General features: G+C 38.5%; 1 protein-coding gene across 2 annotated transcripts in view; it reads left to right on the top strand.

The window, feature by feature from the left end:
- Positions 1 to 19977, top strand: part of rab3gap2 (RAB3 GTPase activating protein subunit 2 (non-catalytic)) — an 88693-nt gene that overhangs the window by 57654 nt on the left and 11062 nt on the right. For both annotated transcript variants that reach the window (XM_073050794.1, XM_073050793.1), the window contains 9 exons: positions 997 to 1124; positions 1402 to 1615; positions 3298 to 3395; positions 6075 to 6180; positions 6948 to 7108; positions 9939 to 10146; positions 13874 to 14047; positions 14280 to 14386; positions 16481 to 16547. In XM_073050794.1, the coding sequence (XP_072906895.1) occupies positions 997 to 1124; positions 1402 to 1615; positions 3298 to 3395; positions 6075 to 6180; positions 6948 to 7108; positions 9939 to 10146; positions 13874 to 14047; positions 14280 to 14386; positions 16481 to 16547 (1263 nt within the window). The remainder of the gene's footprint in view (positions 1 to 996; positions 1125 to 1401; positions 1616 to 3297; positions 3396 to 6074; positions 6181 to 6947; positions 7109 to 9938; positions 10147 to 13873; positions 14048 to 14279; positions 14387 to 16480; positions 16548 to 19977) is intronic.

The following is a 19977-nucleotide window of genomic DNA, read 5'->3' on the forward strand; positions in this document are numbered from 1 at the left end:
AGATGTTTCCCATGATGGGAGAGTCTAGGACAAGAGGGCACTGCCTCAGGATAGAGGGGCACCCTTTCAAAACAGAGATGCAGAGAAATTTCTTTAGCCAAAGGGTGGTGAGTTTGTGGAATTTGTTGCCACATGCAGCTGTGGAGAAGGCCGGGAACTGGGGTTGAGGAGGAGAGAGGAAATGAATCAACCACGATTGAATGGCGGAGCAGACTCGATGGGCCAGATGGCCTAATTCTGCTCCTATGTCTTATGGTCTTATGAACTAAAATTGAATACTATACTATAAGTGCAGTCTAACTGAAGTTTTGTATAGCTATATTCAACACTTCGATCAATTTGATACAACATGCTGTGCCAAAATGCCTTTATCTGTTCTACTAACCTATGTTCTATAATGGCTTTTTGATATATTTACTAAACTTGGAATCCCAGCATTCTCTATCTAGTAGTACATCTTCCGGGTGTTTGATTCTCATTCAGCAGCAGTGCCAGTGCCTTTATCAGCTGTACTTGCCTGTAATCCATACCCGAGCTATTGTTTATCTGTCTCGTCCCCAGCTGTAAAACCCTTCTCAGACTCTTAATTTTATGTCATTTGCATTTGAACCTCCATTTAGTATTTCACTTTCAGTTCTAGTCTTGTTTTCTGTACATTCCTGTGTTGATATTTTAAAACATTTTATCTTTGTGAATACACTTTATTATAAAGCTATAATCATTCAATAACTGATAAGTGGTGTTCAGGCCTTGGTGCAGGGAAGGTGAAAATGGAAAGTAAGTTGATTTTGGGGAGCAAATTGAATCAAAGCCTGATAATGATTGTACCTAATGCTCTTGCAACAGAGGTTGTTGGATTCTGGTTAGGAAATAGAACCATAGATATTCATTTGCATTTTTTATTAGAACAAAAGGAGAGTAAAATTGCCAGCAAAATATTTGTCTTTGTAGCTGGTTGTTGTATTGAATTGAACTTCCCTCTTGTGCTTCTGTTAGACCCTGAAAGCGTTGATGAAGGATTGTTGCAGTTTTGCCTCAGCCAGCTGAAATTGCTTCACCTTTATACATGTGTAAGCAAACTCAACTTTGAAAATGTGGAGCAGAATGGTGCTACAATCAGCAATGTAAGACATTATTTTTGCTTTCAGTATTTAAATATGAACAGACAATGGGAAATTTATTTTTAAAATGTCATTAGTTTTTCTGTGGTTAATTTAAAACAAGCTGTTCTACCCTCATTTTAACCTTCATTCTAATATATCTTGCCACAATGTATTTTTCCTTGTGGATATTTGCCTTTATTATTAAAAAATCTCATCATTGGAACTCTCTTGATAAACTAAGCTTGTACATAGTTTTTTTGCATCTATTTGTTACATGCATTTTTTCTTTATTGCAAAGGAATTGGCTTCTTTGCTAAGACTAGAAGAAAGGGAATGTGAAAAAATTCAAACACTTCTGGATAATTATAGACAAGGAAATACCAAAAATACAGTTCAATTTGAGGAAGATGAAAACTATAATCTTCCAATCCAGATGTTCTTGGAATATCTTGAATATGAAAAAGATACAGTTAATGTGAAGAAAGTAGGTGAAGAAGAATATGTTGCTTTGGGTATGTATTGTAAAGTTGATTCTAGTGTCATACAAATGTAATTTTTTCTGGTATTCAGCTACGCAGAAAATGTTTCTGGCGAGTGGCTTGCCACAACATACATTAATCATTGAATATTTTCTACTGCATATAAAAGCTTTGCTTTTAGTCTGTTTGCTGCAATGTATTGTGTTAGATGCAGCAAGGTTTTATGTAAATCCTAACAAGTGGCTGGCAACAAAGCCATTATAATGTGTAATACTCAAACAATTTACATCATGCTACCTGATGGGAGATAATGGATGATTTTTCAAAATGCCATGGCACAGAACGTATAAACCAAATGGGCTTGGTATGGATAAGTACTTGATTGCTGGCGCAGACATGGCTGAAGGGCCAGTTTCACAACTGCATGATTTACTGTCTTTCTGTTCTCTTTTAGATTTCAATTAATATAAATCCCCAAGCTGGATAGACCTGAAATGAGCTTTTTCTCTCTTAAAATATTGTTTGTCAATATCTTTGAAGAGAAAAGGCCACAATGTCATTCTAAAACAAGAAAATGCCAATTTTTCAAATTTTAAATATGAATCTTGACAAATATATTTAATGAATCACAAAGTAATGATTATTTAGATATTGAACAACTTTGCAGTTAAGTTAGAAACTGGCTCTGACTGCATTACCTATTGTCATCATCTCAGCAGCTGATTTAAATGCCCACAAAGTTTAGCTGGCATTTGCTTTTGTAGTGTTACGTTCCCCAGTAACCGGGTGACTTACCAGCAAAGATAGATAGGTCCCTGAAGCCTGGTGCTACTATTTTCAAACGTTTTATTTATAAAGGGGCACAAACGTATGGTTAATACAAAACATTCAGATCATATACATTGTCAAAACTCAATCTAAAGCACAGGTGTAGTAATAATCAATCAAAAATGAGCTCTATCGTTGTCTAGGGGTTAAACGATTTGTCCAATTGAAATATAAAAGTCTCGCCAGTTCATGGAGGCTTTTTGCCGCTTGAGGGACCGCTGCGTGTTCACGGGTTGGAGAGAGAAAATAAACTTGCCAGCCTTCTGGACTCAAAGCGTGAGATCGAGAACGGGAGTTCCTCGTTGTCAGTCCGAACTCCTTTTCGGGGTTATTAGCCACTCGATTCCCTAGCTAGGGGATCCGAATCACACGTGGCTTCCGAGCAGCTTCCCGTTATTACGAGAGGAATGAGCGATGGTGTCCGTCTAGTGCGTCGCTGGAGTACCGCCTCCAGCAGTCTCCTTTTTATCATGGCTGGCAGATTTGTAAATGTCAATCAAGGTAGGGTGAGGCCATCCCCACACCACGTTGCCCGAGGGTGTCCATGTCCCTGATAGCTGGCACGTACTATTGAGTTGCAATTCACACAGGTGCCTCTAAGAACAATGGTCAACTCCGGGGCATTGTCTCTCATTTCCAGGGTCCAAGACCCGAATTAATAGCGATCTTGCGATTCTCTTGAAGGAGGGGGCTGAGGTCATGACAGTAGTATATTTAGATGCATTATGGGAAAAGATATTTTTCTATTATATTCAGCACATGATGACGTTTTTTTATTGCTGTTAGCTTATTATGAATGGATGTCTGTGATGAATAGCTAAAAATATAAAGTTCAACAGAATGAAAAGATACTTAAAAGCTGTTTTGCATTTCCTGCGTTATTGTAGGCAATTTCTTTTTCTGGAAATGTATATGTGGGAAAAGTTCTGTGGAGGAAATGTGCCGTTTGCTGGAATCTGCAGGAGCGAGGCCTCAGCAACTTTTGGTATGCTTTTAATTCATAGTTGCATAAGCTAAATCATATATGTCAAACTCAAGGCCCACGGGCCAAATCCGGCCCGCGGTGGAATTATCTTTGGCCCGCGAGATAATATCTAATTACTATTAAAGCTGGCCCCAGTAATCGAAGCGCCTATGGCGTATGATATGGCTAATGCTGAGTTTATTCAGGTACCAGGTTTTCAGGGTTTTTAGTGTTTATTCGGCAGTCTTGCTCGGCAGTCTTCTTCATAAGAAATGGAATTTGTAAAGTGAAACACTTTGTAGTTATAGCAGAGACTGAGACACATGAGAGCAGGCTGAAAAAACGGAGGCAACAAAAGCTGCGTTCGCACGCGTCCGACTGATCCGGCCCGCATGAAGCTGCATTTTGCTCAATCCGGCCCGTGACCCAAAATGAGTTTGACACCCCTGAGCTAAATAGATCTGATATGGCTACATACCGATCACATATTAGAAATAAACAGTTTTACTTCAATTGGTATACATTTAGATTTATTTGCCTCCACCCTTTTAGTTCAAGTATGAAGGTACTTGTACAACAGTTCCTTGTTTAGGGAAAGGGGTGCATTCCTGAAAAATGTTCCAGTAATTAATTTTGCAAATGAAAATGGTGGGTGCATTGTATTTGGAAATTTTAACACAGTCTGTTCCAATGCATGGAGAGTGGTCCACTCTTTGTTACAGCAAGTAAAAACTGTAATTTGGAGGCATGCATCTAAAAGAATCAGTTGCTTTATACTAAAAATTATGAAGTAAACAGAGCAATTATTTTGAAGTGATGAATTGTTTGTATATTTTTCACAGCAATATTGTGGGTCTTGTCATAGAGTCATAGGGAAATTCAGCATAAAGCATAAAGAAATTGGCATACTGAGTCCACACTGCCAGTCAACCACCTTTTTGTACTAATCCTACATTAATACCATGCTTAATTCTGGTAACATCTACTCATCATCTACTTCCAGATTTTACTATTTAACTACACTCTAGAGACTATTTATAGTGGGCAGTTAACCTATCAACTTGTACATCTATGGAATTGTGAGAGAAACCAAGAGGACCCTGAAGAATCCCTTGCATCTGTGAGGTGAATGTGCGAGTGCCACACAAAACAACAAAACAATTGAGATCAGGTAGTCTATACAGTTTCCAAAGGGAAACAACCAATCAGAGTTAACATAAAATACAAGCATCATCAAGTAAAGTTGCAGGATATTAATCCAGCTTCATAACCTGTATTTACATGCAAGGGAAATTGCTGTCCACACCTTAACAGTGAAACTTCAGTTGAAGAGTTAATGTTCATAGTGAGGGAACCATTAAGGAAACATCAAATGCATAAAAGAAATTGAAGCAGTAGACCAAAGTGGCTATTGATTCTAACCTGCTATTCATTAAGACCATGGTCAATCTTCTACTTCAATACTTTTCTCTGCTCCATCCCTAGGTTCCCTCAAAATTCAGAAAGCTAATGATCAGTTTTGAACAACCAGAATGATCTAGCCTCTGCTGACTTTGGAGATTCGGCACCCTCTGTATATAGAAAATTCTTCTAATTTTGGGCTTAAATACCCTACTCCTTACTTTCAATTGTTACACTTGGTTCTAGACTCCTCAGCCAGAGAAGTCATTTATCCTCCTGTCAACCCTTTAGAATTTAAGAATTTTGTAAGTTTCAGTGAAAACTCCTTTCATGATCATATAGACCAGATCTTAGCAATCTCTCATCATTAGGCAAACTGCTGTGTTTGGAACTAGTTCAGTGTACTCCCTCTATGACGTGAATATAATTTAAGTATATACCAGAAAGTGTACTTTCACTCAAACCTACATAATTGCATTAAGACATCTTGCTGCATTCAAAGCCACTCATAGTAAAGGCCAACATGCCTCTTACGTTTCTGATTGCTTGTTTCATCTGCATAATGGCTTTCTGAGATGTACAAGAACATGGTCTCCTTGCATACTCAGGTTCAATCCTGATCTTAGATGTTGTCTGTGTGGAGTTTGCATTTTCTCCCTGTGATTACTTGTGTGTCTGTTGAGCTAAAGGACCTGTTTCTATGCTGTATCTCTCAATGACTCTCTAACCTGGGTCTTTGGCACTCTGAGGCAGCAGCTCTCCTAGCTGTAACACTGTGCTGCCCATGTCTGGATAGTGACTGTTTAGAATTCACTAATGTTCAAAAGTTGTGAAACATTGTACTGGACACAGAGTTCTATCACTCAAGCATCATTGCACTATTGTTAAAATTGAATATTTATAGAACCAAAATAAACTTACTTAGTGCTGTTTAAAGGAATCAATATAATGATTGAAAGGCATGCATTCTGTCATGTTTGGTGATGGGAAGTCTGTTAATAAAGATGCCTTGTGTCAATTACACTTCAGGTCTTGACCATTTTGAATGGATTGATATGTGTCTGACATGAGTTGTTCAATGCCTTTATTTTAATAGCCTAATTTTTTTCCACTTAATAATTTCAAATTAATAAATATCTTCTTTGACATTTACTTCACTGGTTACAATGTGATTTGTTTGCTGATATTGGAATATAATGAAATTTCAAGATTTATTACATATATTTAACATTTTAATGCATGTATTGAATTTGGCAAGAAAACAGTTTTAATTATTCTTTTTCTTTATTCTCTGTCTAGTCTCTGCTTCTTTCTATGTGGCTCTTCAGGGAGAAGGAAATCCTCAAGAACCAGGAATCAATTAGCTACCTCCATATTACGCTATCACACTTAATCAAAATGAAAGGTGAAGTGCCTGGAAATAGGGAGTTGCTGTATTGGTTATTTGTGATATCATTGTGGATTATAATGTCAAAGTTATTGATTCTGGTGAAGAACCTATCATGTAGCATCTGAATGACATGACCATCGGATTTGATGTTGCTTTATTGTGGTGGAGGTACCATTCATATTGGCCTCGTCTAGTACACTGGTGCTAGTGCATCTGTCCTTCTATCTGATCCTCAAAGTCTTCTTTGTAAGGTTCTTTGGTGGTATTGTTTCAGGGCTTTCAGGTGTCTGCTCTAGGTGGTCCATAATTCAGTTCCATACAGTCACGTGGGAAGGACAGCTTCTCTACAGACCAAAAGTTTTGTTTGGACCTGTAGGTCACAGTCTTCAAAGACTCTTTTCTTTAATCTTGCATAGGCTTCACTTGCACAACCCAGGTGATCATATGATACAGCAAAGGGGCAGAGTCAATGATCCAGTGATAAATTTTGCCAAATAACACAAAAACAGATTTTTAAAATATGTGTTAATTTAATTATCATCATGATAAGTTGAGAATCTTGGGTAGTTCATTGCAGTATTCATATCAGGTCCTGACTAATAGTGAGGACTGAAAATCATACCCGATTCCTGGCATAGTGGGGAATGTATCTCTCTATTTCTAATATTATACTGACCCCTTTAGGTGCTGTTTCTGTTAGTATGTTCATTCCTGGCAATGCATCCTTATTGCTAAGCTGTAAGTGTCATTTAATCCAATTTGAAATTCTTGTTTTCCTACAGGTGCTATTGATATTTCATGGGATCTTCAGTCGGTATCACCTTGGTGGCAGCAAATGCGTACTGCATGTGCGCAAGCAGAAAACATTGGCGCTGCATTATTAGCTGCACTTGTTGGAAGAAGTGTATCTATAAGTGTAACAAACAGTCTGGCTGAGAAAGATGTGAGTAATATTGCTCACCACTTTAATAGATCCACACAGATACATATTGATTGTACTAGCGTAAAAACATAAGAAATAGGAGCAAGAGTCGGCCATCTGGCCCATCGAGCCTGCTCTGCCATTCAGTAAGATCATGTCTGATCTGGCCATGGACTCATCTCTACCTACCTGCCTTTTCCCCAGAACCCTTAATTCCCTTACTATGCAAAAATCTATCCAACCTGGTCTTAAATATATTTACTGAGGTCGCCTCCACTGCTTCATTGGGCAGAGAATTCCACTGATTCAGCACTCTGGTAAAAGCAGTTTCTCTTCATCTCCGTCCTAAATCTTCTGCCCTGAATCTTGAGGCTATGTCCCCTCTTTCTATATGCACTTACCAGTGGAAACAACTTTTCTGCCTTTTATCTTATCAATCCCTTTCATGATTTTATATGTTTCTATAGGATCTCCTCTCATTCTTCTGAATTCCAGCATGTACAGTCCCAGGTGACCCAATCTCTCCTTATAGTCTAACCCCTTCATCTCTGGAATCAACCTGGTGAAACTCCTCTGCATTGCCGCCAAAGCCAGTATATTCTTCCTCAAGTAAGGAGACCAAAACTGCACACACTGCTCCAGGTGCAGCCTCACCAGTACCCTGTACAGCTATAGCATAATCTCCTTCTCTTAAATTCAGCCCCTCTAGCAATGAAAGCCAACATTCCATTTGCTTTCTTGATAGCTGGTGGCACCTGCAAACCAACCTTCTGTGATTCGTGCACAAGCACTCCCCAATCCATCTGAACAGCAGGATGCTGCAATTAAATCATAATCTGCTCTTTCATTTTATCTTCCAAAGAGATGAGCTTGCATTTACCAACATCGTACTCTATTTGCCAGACCCCTGCCCACTCACTCAAACTATCTAGATCTCTCTGCAGACTCTCCATATCTTCTGCACAATTTGCTTTTTCACTCAATTTAGTTTCATCAGCAAACAGAGATACACAATACTCTGTCCCCTCTTCCAGATCATTGATGTATATTCTGAACAGTTGCAGGGCCAGCTCTGACCTCTGCAGCTCACCGCTCACCAGTGATTGCTAACCAGAACCCCATGTATGCCAACTCTCTGCTTTCTATGAGTTAACCAATCCTCTGTCCATGCTAATACATCACCCCCAACTCTATGCATCCTTATCTTATGGATTAGTCTTTTATGCAGCACCTTCTGGAAACCCAAGTAAATAACATCCATCTGTTCCCCTCTATCCACTGCGCACGTTATATCCTCAAAGAGCTCCAGTAAGATTTGACAAGCAGGACCTGCCTTTGCTGAATCTATGCTGCATCTGCCTGATGGATCCATTTCTTTCCAGATGCCTTGCTCTTTCTTCTTTAGTGATAGCTTCAAGCATTTTCCCAATTACAGATGTTAAACTAACTGGCCTATAGTTAGCTGCCTTTTGCCAACATCCTTTTTTGAACGGTGGTGTGACACATCTTCCAATCTGCCGGGAACTGCCCAGAGTCCGGAGAATTTTGGTAAATTATCACCAAAGCCTCTACTATAACTTCTGCTGTTTCTTTCAGTACCCTGGGATGCATTCAATCAGGACCAGGTGATTTATCTATCTTCAGGCCCACAAGTTTGCTCAGCACTACCTCTTTAGTGATAGCTATTGTGTCGGGGTCCTCGCCTCCCATTGCATCCATAACATCTCTTTTTGATATGTTAGACATTGTCCTCCACCATGAAGACTGACACAAAATAGTCATTCAAAGCCTCTCCCATTTCTTCATTATCCAATATCAATTCCCCCTTCTCATCCTCCAAGGGACCTATGGTAACTTTAGCCACCCTTTTCCGCTTTATATAATTATAAATACTTCTACTATCAGTTTTATATTTTGTACTAGTTTATTTTCGTAAGTAATTGCTATCGATGCAATGCTCCTCAGACAGGATGAAGAGGTCAATACTCCCCAATGCTATTAGGCTTTACAATTCAACCGCCAGGAGTAAGATATGTTAAAGTGCCGGGGTTGATTGTATTTAATGTATTTAAGTAAACTACTTAAGAACTTTTTAAAGCTATTATTAATGCTTTTTGAGAGAGTGATTTAGATGCATATCATATTTTTACTGAGTTAAGTATTGTATGTAATTAGTTTTGCTACAACAAGTGTATGGGACATTGGAAAAAATGTTGAATTTCCCCATGGGGATGAATAAAGTATCTATCTATCTATCTATCTATCCTTTCTTTATTGTTCGCTCAGTGGTTCTTCGTTGCTTTTTGAAGTTTTCCCGATCTTCCAGTTTCACACTTCTCTTGGCAACTTTGTACTAATGTTTAAGCACATAATCCTTTTGGTGCCCTCTGGTTAATCCGCAGAATTCCTCGGTATATTAAATGTGGGAATTACATTCACTTCTGATTTTAAAATTTAGCTCATTGTCATTAAAGATAGAAACAAATCGCATCTCCTGGACAAATTACATTAGATATGGTCCAGTCAGGAATCTGGATTTAGTAGAGATCAAATGAAGAAAAATTTAATCATATATATTTAAGTCTGCATCTAAAGGAAGAAGAGTGTTGCAGGAGGGGTGGGTATAAGAGCGGTGGGATAAGTTAAGAAAATTACCTCCAAAACATGAACAGCTGGATGCATGAATATTGGATTTTAGGGAAGGGGCAGTTGATACTTCTCATTAAATTGGGCACGTTCAGTGGGCTGCAGTCATTCTTCTTTCCCCCTTTCTTGAAGGTAGTTGGTTATTTGTTTTCTTTTCCTGTTTTATGCTAATCTAGATGAGACTTTGTATTTCTTGGTTTTTTAGCTGAAAGAAATTGAAGGTTCAGATGGAATGACTGATTCTTGGGAAGCATTGTCTCTTGATATGGAACACTGGAATACACTGCTGAGACAGCTTGAGGATTGCCTGGTTCTCCAAACACTTTTGCTGAGCAAAGGGAATAAACCACCCTGCTGTCATTCTGAACTACTTCCCTGTTTTTCTGTTAAAAAACTATTGGAGGGTGGTCGAGGTAAGAGTCTTTTTATTTGCATGTGTTTGTAAAACTTTTTCTGTGAGGATCCACAAATCTTCCCAAGGTTGTGGGAGCACCTTATTCTGGCAATGGCAATACTGCCCGAATTGTTTATTGGATTGTTTTGAGAAGCAGAAGAATAAAAGTTAGTGCATGATGATGGTGGTTCAGGTACTGTAATAATACCACTAAGCTGAAGCAAACTCGTAGGATTGTCTCTAAGAGCATAGATCATGGAAATATTCTCCCATTTCCTTCCTTAGTCCTTTCAAGTCCGGTTGGATTTTTGTGTATGTATGTTCTCTGAACCATTCTACACTGCTGCAAAAATTCCAGTTGTTATTTGTTTTCTTGGCATATTTTTCAATTAGTGTGCCTTGATACAGTTTGGCTTTTTTTGTTACTGTACTTTCCTGCCAATTTGGATTGTCAGTATTGTAATTATGTTTGTTACCTCATTACTCTAATGTTTTTTTCCCAAACAAAATCAAATATTTATAACAATTATTTTCTTAAACTAATTTATTCTTACAGGAGCAAGAACTGGTCATATAGTGCATAATGCCCGCTCCACTCTTAAATAGGAAAATAACGGTTAAACTTCTACAATTTCTAGTTCTCTCGCCAAATTATTTTATTTCTGTAGTGCATAATAATCTATTTACCTCTTCCTTGAGTGCACTCATTGACTGAAGATTTTCAGTTCTCTGGGTGTCAGTTCAAAAAATATGATACTCCGAGGAAATTCTACTTAGCACATTTTAAACTGAAATGCAAGCATGAGGTTCGTCATTTTATTTTGTTAACCCAGTTTATCAGAAAATTATTTATCAACAAGGAATCAAAAGACCACTAGTCAATTGAAAACTGTTAAGCCACATCATTGGAGTTTTATCTTCCTCAGTCTTTCTCACTGCAGTACTGCAAAGTTTCTGCTGAACTGCAGGTCAAATTCAATTGACATTAACTTCTGGCATTGAGTGGTTGTGCTGAAATATTTGTGGGTGTGCATGCTGGAAGGCAAAGGTCCACGTTGTTGATTCATTTCCTGTTGCATATGAGGAAAAAGAGCCATGCATTAAACATTCTGGTAGGTCAAATATGATGGCAGAATATGGTATTAATGGTAAAACTCTTGGCAGTGTGGAGGATCAGAGGGATCTTGGGGCGCGTGTCCATAGGACACTCAAAACAGCTGCGCAGGTTGACTCTGGTTAAGAAGGCATATGGTGCATTGGCCTTCATCAACTGTGAGATTGAGTTCAAGAACTGAGAAGTAATGTTATAGCTATATAGGACTCTGGTCAGACCCCACTTGGAGTACTGTGCTCAGTTCTGGTCGCCTCACTACAGGAAGGATGTGGAAACTATACAAAGGGTATAGAGGAGATTTACAAGGATGTTGCCTGAATTGGAGAGTGTGCCTTATGAGAATAGGTTGAGTGAACTTGGCCTTTTCTCCTTGGAGCGATGGAAGATAAGAGGAGACCCGATAGAGGTGTATAAGATGATGAGAGGCATTGATCGTGTGGATAGTCAGAAGCTTTTTTCCCTGGGCTGAAATGGCTAACATGAGAAAGTTTTTTTACACAGGGAGTGGTGAGTGTGTGGAATGGTGACTGTGGTGCAGGCGGATGCAATTGGGTCTTTTAAGTGACTCCTGGATAGGTACATGGAGCTTAGAAAAATAGAGGGCTATGGGTAACCTGAGATAATTTCTAAAGTAAGTACATTCTCGGCATAGCATTGTGGGCCGAAGGGATGTAGGTTTTCTATGTTTTTATTAGCGAAATTGAAGTTCTCAACCAAGCTGTTTCCACTGTGCAGCAATGTCCTCCAACAATATAGATCAATAATGAGATCCTGGAACAGGTGAGTCCTTTTCCCATATATTGGAGCACATCTCGAAGAAGATGTCACTGGTGATGAAATTTGCCATCACCTAAGTATGCCATGGCAGCAGTTGGTCATATAAAGAATATTTGAAGACCAAGACATCAAATTCCCAGTGCAAAGCCACATGTACTGTGTACTGTGCAGGAGTGACCCAATCCTATGAAACTATAAAACATGAGTTACCTGTGATGGACTCCTCAGAGCATTGCAGGTGCACCACTACTATCACCTCCACAAAATACTCCAAACCCACTGACAGATTAAATAGATATAAATGACTTCATCCAGACCCACTGAACCCTAATATTTATACTGTACATGAGAGGCTTTTGCAGATAATTAGTATATTATGAATATAGGTTAACAGATATAATTTTAAACAATTGTAGCTGATAATCCCCTTGTCGTTCATGCCTGTAGGCAAAGAGGATAAGAATATGAGAGAGCTGCTGCAATTTTTTGCCACCATTTCAAAAGTTGAGAATCATTCTACCTGAAGCTGGCAATTCATCCTATTGTAAAGATGCAAAATTTCTTAATATCATTTTTAATAGTTCACACTATTCCTCTGTAACAAAAATATCTTTTGTGAAATCAAATACAAGATATTAATTTAGAGCTATACTCATGTCTTGTATTTCCAAACACAGAGTCCATGGCATATTAAAAGTTGAGAGCCCCTGTTTTAATACATTCCACTGCTGTGTACTAATTTCACTTCATGCAGCCATTTCCTGTCTAATTTTGTTACATTACATCTCAACCAAATTGAGTTTGACCTTGCCTAAATTTAGAATTTTAATTCTTTTTTTCCTGTATTTCTACATAAATCATAGAACATTATAGGACAGTACAGGCCCTTTGGCTGACAATGCCTTGCAAGCCTTTTACTCTACTCTAGGATCAGTTCCCCAACTGCAGAGCCCTCCATTTTTCGATCATTGATACGTCTATCTAAAAGTTTCTTAAGTGCCCCTAATGTATCTGCCTCTACCATCACCCTTGGCAGTGCATTTCATGCATTCACCACTATCTGTGTAGATGAACTTGTCTCTGACACTCTCCGCATACTTTCCTATAATCACCTTAATATTATGCACCCTTGCATTAGCCATTTCTGCCCTGGGAAAAGTGTCTTTGGCTATCCACTCGATCTGTGCCTCTTATTACCTTGTATGCCTCCGATCAAGTGACCTCTCATCTTTCACACTAGAGAGAAAGGGCCTAGCTCGCTGAGTCTATTTTAGTAATTATGCTAGATATAGCTGAATTATTATCACCATCCAAATGACCATTTATTCCAGCAGTTATCCCTAAACCTGATTATGAATGACTCTTCTCCTTTAGAGCTTGCCAAATGCTATTTCTAAAAATAAAATGTCCTTGAATATATAGCCAACTCAACATACTACTAAAGATACATTCCTTTTGCGATATCTTTATCTTAGTTAACGTGCATGTATTGAAATCCTTGTTGTAATTGCCCTATTAAATTTCCCACATACCCTAACTGCATATTTGCCCTTCTAATCTACTGTTATTGCTCTGCATGTCATCTCAGGCCAGAATTAACAAGTGCGTTGTTTGTGAAATAGGCTTTAACTTAATGTGACACACACAAAATGCTAGTCAGACAGCATCCATGGGAATGACGTTTTGGGCGAGACCCTTCTTCAGGACTGATGCTGTCTGAGCTGCTGAGTTCCTCCAGCATTTTGTATGTGCTGCTTTGGATTTCCAGCATTTGCAGAATTTCTTGTGTTTATGCTTAACTTAATGTTCTATAACCTACTGTACTTAATTATCTGTATCTGTACGTATACCCCAGGGGTTGTTGCTGACGGTGTGGCAAAATGGATATTCAAACTGGATCTTACTCCAAGTATTCTGAAACAGGCGCATCAGTCCAGAAGATTGGGAAGTGCCGAAGAGCCAATGGAAGAAGAACACAACATTCTCTTCTATGAGAAATGCAGAGAGCTCGGCTTGGAACAGATATTAGGTAAGAGGAGCCTGAAGATAATACTTCACTTTTTCCCAGTAAAAAGTCTAGGCATGTGGGTTCTGGAGATTAGCATACCTGTGCATTTTGATCTGCATGTTTGGTTCCATTCTGGGGTTTGGTTTATGGTGTGGTTCTGATATATGGAAGAGATGGAGTTGTGCTGATGGAAATGGAGGTGGATATTTGTACAGTTACGGATGGTCTCATTTAATGTTTTCTATTCTTTCAGAGTTTCTCCAGTTGACCTATGAGCGATTTCCATACAGTCTAGAAGCTGATGTTCTTCATGCACATTGCTGTTGGGAATATGTAGTGCAATGGAACAAAGATCCAGAGGTAACTAGAATAAATAAAAACTCTTTAGATTTAATTTTAAAAGTAACTTCTACACTTCACTGAAATTATTAACTGCCTGAAAGCTAATAGTTAAAACTAAGTGTTCATAAATTCCCAGTTTAGTTTGTAATTTTATTGACAACTAGGATTAATGTTCTTTTATATGGATGAATTTTCTAAGATACATTACCGCAGTATGTGGTTGGTGTGATGCTTTTCCAGCTCGGGGCATTCTGGCATTTGGGATTCAATTCTTGCGCCATCTGTAAAGGGTTTGTACATTCTCTGGGTGCTCTGGTTTCCTCCCACAGATTAAAGATGTAGCAGTTAGTAGGTTACTTGGTCATTGTAAATTGTTAAATAGGTGGGTTGCTGGGCAGTACGGCTGGTTAAGCCGGAAATATCTGTTCCGTGCTGCATCTCTAAATAAAATCTTAAGAATTACACATAAGTATCCTGTACTGATGTCATTTTATTTTTTTTACCACGTTAACTGGATTGGAGTTATACATTTTTAATGAATCCAATGGTCATTGATTGATTCAATGTTTAAATTTAATTACATAGTGCTAGAACACCGGAATGAGCCTTTTGGCCCTAAATGACTGTGCTGATATTGCCACTTTTAACTAATCCCACATGACCTATCTCCTCCTGTTTTCTGCCTGTCTAAATGCTTCTTTAACATTATAATAATATCTACTTCTACCACTTCCCTGACATTCTCTTTGTAAAACAAAAAGATCATGCCCTGTAAACCTTTAAAAACCTTTTAATACCCTGTAGTATTTGGCAATATCCACTGGGGGTGGGGGAGAGGACTCTGGCTATCTATCTAATTTATGCCTCTCATAATCCTACATACTTGTATCAGGTCTCCCCTCTTGCGTCTGATGCTCCAGAGAAAACAATCTGTCTGTCCATCCTCTTATTATTAATACATTCTAGTCCTGGCAACATCCTGGTAAACCTGTCCTGCACCCTCTCCAAAGCCTCCATGTACTTCCTGTAAACACAAGTTCTAGAGTTCTAGCTGATTATATAAGAACAATTTTGCAGGCTGAAAATGCAGAATAAGTAATCTATCTGATGTATTGATTGTTTTGGAACCTCAGTGAATTCCAGTCACAACTTCGGTGTTGGACTTACTAATAGTCTTTCTGCATGACCATGTAGGGCCTTTCCATGAGCAAAACACTGAAAGTAATTATGAGTTTCACTCATGAAAGTTATTTCTTTTCTTTAGACAATAGGAACACCATTACCATTACCCTTGCTCAAAGAAAAAGATAAATTCCATTTCTCTTTTTGGCTGCCCTTTAGTTTAACTAAATTATTTAAAATCTGTTCCCTCCTTTGAGCGGAACCTCAAAACCCATTTTCATTTATCACCAAGGCTACTTGCTTCCATCCTGGAAGTCATACGTTTATACATCTGCGTCGCCAAATCTTAGCCAGCCTTCCACATTCCATGATGGTTCATCACCAATTCATATAAAACTTTGCTTTTATCTTGTCCTGCCAACCAATCATCAATGTTCTTATGCCGTACTCTGAGTCCTAGTTAACCTTAACAATACCTGCTCTCCAAATCTTTGTTCTATCAGAAAACTTGGATGTTCACATTCCTTTAGCTGTAATTTCTTGTGCAATTATTGTCATTCTGAGTCCTCTTCTTTGCTGTGTCATTAACTTAAGTGTACGCTAAGAATTGGAATATTTCCATAAATCCCTCCTACTTTGAAACATTCACTCATTAAACTATTGATTCTACTCCTTGCACCTTTACCTGTGGTTCAGTGTGATATGAAATGATTTGTGATTTTTTTTCATTAAAGAAAATAAGTGCACATTGATTTTGATCAATTCTGTTAATTTTGTTCAACTCTTGTCCTTTAATATGTGGTTTTGAAAGTATACTAGAGTTTAATATTGTAATTTGAGGGCTTTAAATACTCAGCATTTATACTTTGCTTAGCATTTATATTTTGATAATCTAATGAAATTAGTACTTGAATATTTCATAATGGCTCTTGTGGTTTTAAAGTCAGATGAGAGCTATGGTTTCAGTTTCTGCTTTCTCTTCATTTCTAGGAAGGCCGATTTTTGAGCAGATCTGTGGATCATTTGAAATGCATTGCCAACGGTCATGTTCAGCGGGGTTAGTACATGTCATGTTACCACAAAAACACCCCACAAATTCTGCATGTATAATTTAAGTACTTAGCTAAGGCTTGGAAAAGAGTTGAGTTCAGTCTTTACAAGGACTCCTATACTTCATTAAAGAGGTCTTTCAGAGCTCAAAACTGTCAGGGAATTGGGAGACTAAAATTAATCAGAGAAGACAAACACGGGCCATTATTACTCTTCATGATGACTATGGGGCAATGAGTGGCTTCAGTAGAGGAGAGTGATCTTATCTGGTTTATCTGATCTGGGAATGGATGGCTAAATTAGTTATGCAATTAATATCCTGATTTGGTTGTTATTTGGGCATCATTAGAACCATAGAACAGTACAGGCCCTTCAGCCCTCCATGTTGTGCTGACCCATATAATCCTTAAAAAGAAGTACTAAACCCACACAACCCCATAACCCTCTATTTTTCTTTCATCCATGTGCCTGTCCAAGCGGCTCTTAAATACCCCTAATGTTTTAGCCTCCACCACCATCCCTGGCAAGTCATTCCAGGCACTCACAATCCTCTGTGTAAAAAAACACTTACCCCTGATGTCTCCCCTAAACTTACCTCCCTTAATTTTGTACATATACCCTCTGATGTTTGCATTGAAATATTTATTCAAGCAGAGAAATTCATTTTCCTGCTTCCTGTGAATTGAAGCATGGCCTTGCATAATAAGGAGCTTTTCATTCCATTGTCAGTCTCATTTCTCCAAGTTCCTTAGAAGTGTTGCAAATAACAAGCTGCTAAAGAAACTCAATGGGTCAGTCAGCTTCTGTGGAGGCAAAGAGACAGTCGACACTTTGAGTCCAGTCCTGCCTTTAGGATTTGATTGCAGGAAATTTCCTGATGACAGAATGTAATATAGAGGTTACAGAATCCTGTACTTGATTTCTGCAGCATTTTAAACCACTTGCAATGAAATGGTAAAATTTTTGTACACATCTTGTGTAGTAGCAAATTATGAAGGAGATAAGTTATAAATAAATACGAAGGTGATAAAAGTATATACAGTGGATTCTGGTTAATTGGAGCAAAAGAGCAAAAACTAATCAAGAAAATAGCTGGGATTCCCTTTCTTTATTTGGGACACTATATTGCTTAATTGGGGCAGCAGACTGTTGCTGAACAGTCCATTATCTGTTATCAACAATCTAACAAACTCTGTCTTAAATATTCATAAACACTTGGCCTCCACAGCTACCTATGGCAAAGAATTTCACAAATTCACCACTCTCTGGTTAAAGAAATTCCTCCTCATCTCCATATAACCATATAACAATTACAGCACGGAAACAGGCCATCTCGGCCCTTCTAGTCCGTGCCGAATGCTTACTCTCACCTAGTCCCACTGACCTGCACTCAGCCCATAACCCTCCATTCCTTTCTGTCCATATACCTATCCAATTTTAATTTAAATGACAATGCCGAACCTGCCTCCTACCACTTCTACTGGAAGCTCGTTCCACACAGCTACCACTCTCTGAGTAAAGAAATTCCCCCTTGTGTTACCCATAAACTTTTGCCCCCTAACTCTCAACTCATGTCCTCTTGTTTGAATCTCCACTACTCTCGATGGAAAAAGCCTATCCACGTCAACTCTATCTATCCCCCTCATAATTTTAAATACCTCTATCAAGTCCCCCTCAACCTTCTATGCTCCAAAGAATAAAGACCTAACTTGTTCAACTTTTCTCTGTAACTTAGGTGCTGAAACCCAGGTAACATTCTAGTAAATCTTCTCTGTAACTATCTCCATTTTGTTGACATCTTTCCTATAATTTGGTGACCAGAACTGTACACAATACTCCAAATTTGGCCTTACCAATGCCTTGTACAATTTTAACATTACACTCTAAAAGGATGTCCATCTATTCTGAGGCTGTGTCTTCTGGTTTTAGACTCTCCCACCATAGGAAACGTCCTCTTCATATCTACTCCATCAAGGTTTTTCAGCATTTGATAGGTTTCAATGAGGTCACCCCGCATTCTTTTGAATTCTAATGAATACAGACCCAGAGCCATCAGATGTTTTTCATATGACAAGCATTCAATCCTGGAATCATTTTCGTGAACCTCATTTGAACCCTCTCCAGTTTCAGCACATCCTTTCTAAGGGGTCCAAACTGTTCAGAGTACTCCAGGTGAGGACTCACCGGTGCTTTATAAAGTCTCAGCATTCCATCTTTGCTTTTATATTCTAGTCCTCTTGAAATAAATGCTAACATTGCATTTGCCTTCCTCACCAGACTCAACCTGCAAATTAACCTTTAGAGAATCCTGCACAAAGTCTCCGAAGACCCTTTGCATATGATTTTTTAACATTTTCTCTCCACTTAGAAGGTAGTCAACCCTTTCATTTCTTCTACCAAAGTGTATGACTGTACACTTCCCAACATTGTATTCCATCTGGCATTTCTTTGCCCATTCTCATTTGTCTAGGTCCTCCTGTAGCCTCTCTACTTCCTCAAAACTATCTGCTCGCCCCTCCACCGAGGGGCAAGTTTATCGTCTGTAAACTTTACAACAAAGCCATCAATTCCATCATCCAAATCATTGACATATAACGTAAAAAGAATCAGTCCCAACATAGACCCCTGTGGAACACACTAGTCACTGTCAGCCAACCAGAAAAGGCTGCCTTTATTCCCACTCTGCCTCCTGCCAATCAGCCAATGCTTGCTTTATCCATGCTAGAATCGTTCCTGTAATACCATGGGTTTATTGCTTGTTAAGCAGCCTCATGTGGCATTTGTCATTGGCCTTCTGAAAATCCAAGTGCACAACACAAACCAATTCTCCTTTGTCTATCCTGCTTGTTATTTCTTTAAACAATTCCAACAGATTTCTCCGGCAAGGTTTTCCTTTGAGAAAAGTCATGCTGACTACAGCCAATTTTATCATGTGCTTCCAAGTACCCTGAGGCCTCACCAGCAATTGGAATAGTTCCAATGGCAATGCAAATATATAATTATTTTGTTTTTTTTTATTGGTAACTTTTGAATACTGGTAGTTTCTGTCTCCATTAAATGTGAGTAACAATCTATATTGGCTGGAGGATTACATTGATTTGGAAGGCTGGTGTTATCTGCTCAGATCAGGGCAAGGCTCATACAGTAAAATATTTCATAGGTGTATTTAAATCTGAGTGACAGATTGGAGACTAAAGTAGGTTCAGGAACCAAAAAGATGGACCCACTGGAATTTCTGAAATGATTTGGACTGTAATCATACTGGGGTAAAATTATTCCTTAATTATTCCTTATTATTATGCAATATGGAATATTCCTTATATTCTGTAAGAAATATAAATTATTAAATTGCAAGAATAGTTACTGAACCATAACAAAACATGGAAAACTTAGAGAATAGTTCTATTCTGGCACAGAGTTTGCAGTTCCACTGTCAC

Source organism: Hemitrygon akajei, chromosome 7 (assembly GCF_048418815.1).
Source record: "Hemitrygon akajei chromosome 7, sHemAka1.3, whole genome shotgun sequence".
NCBI classification, from domain to species: domain Eukaryota; kingdom Metazoa; phylum Chordata; class Chondrichthyes; order Myliobatiformes; family Dasyatidae; genus Hemitrygon; species Hemitrygon akajei.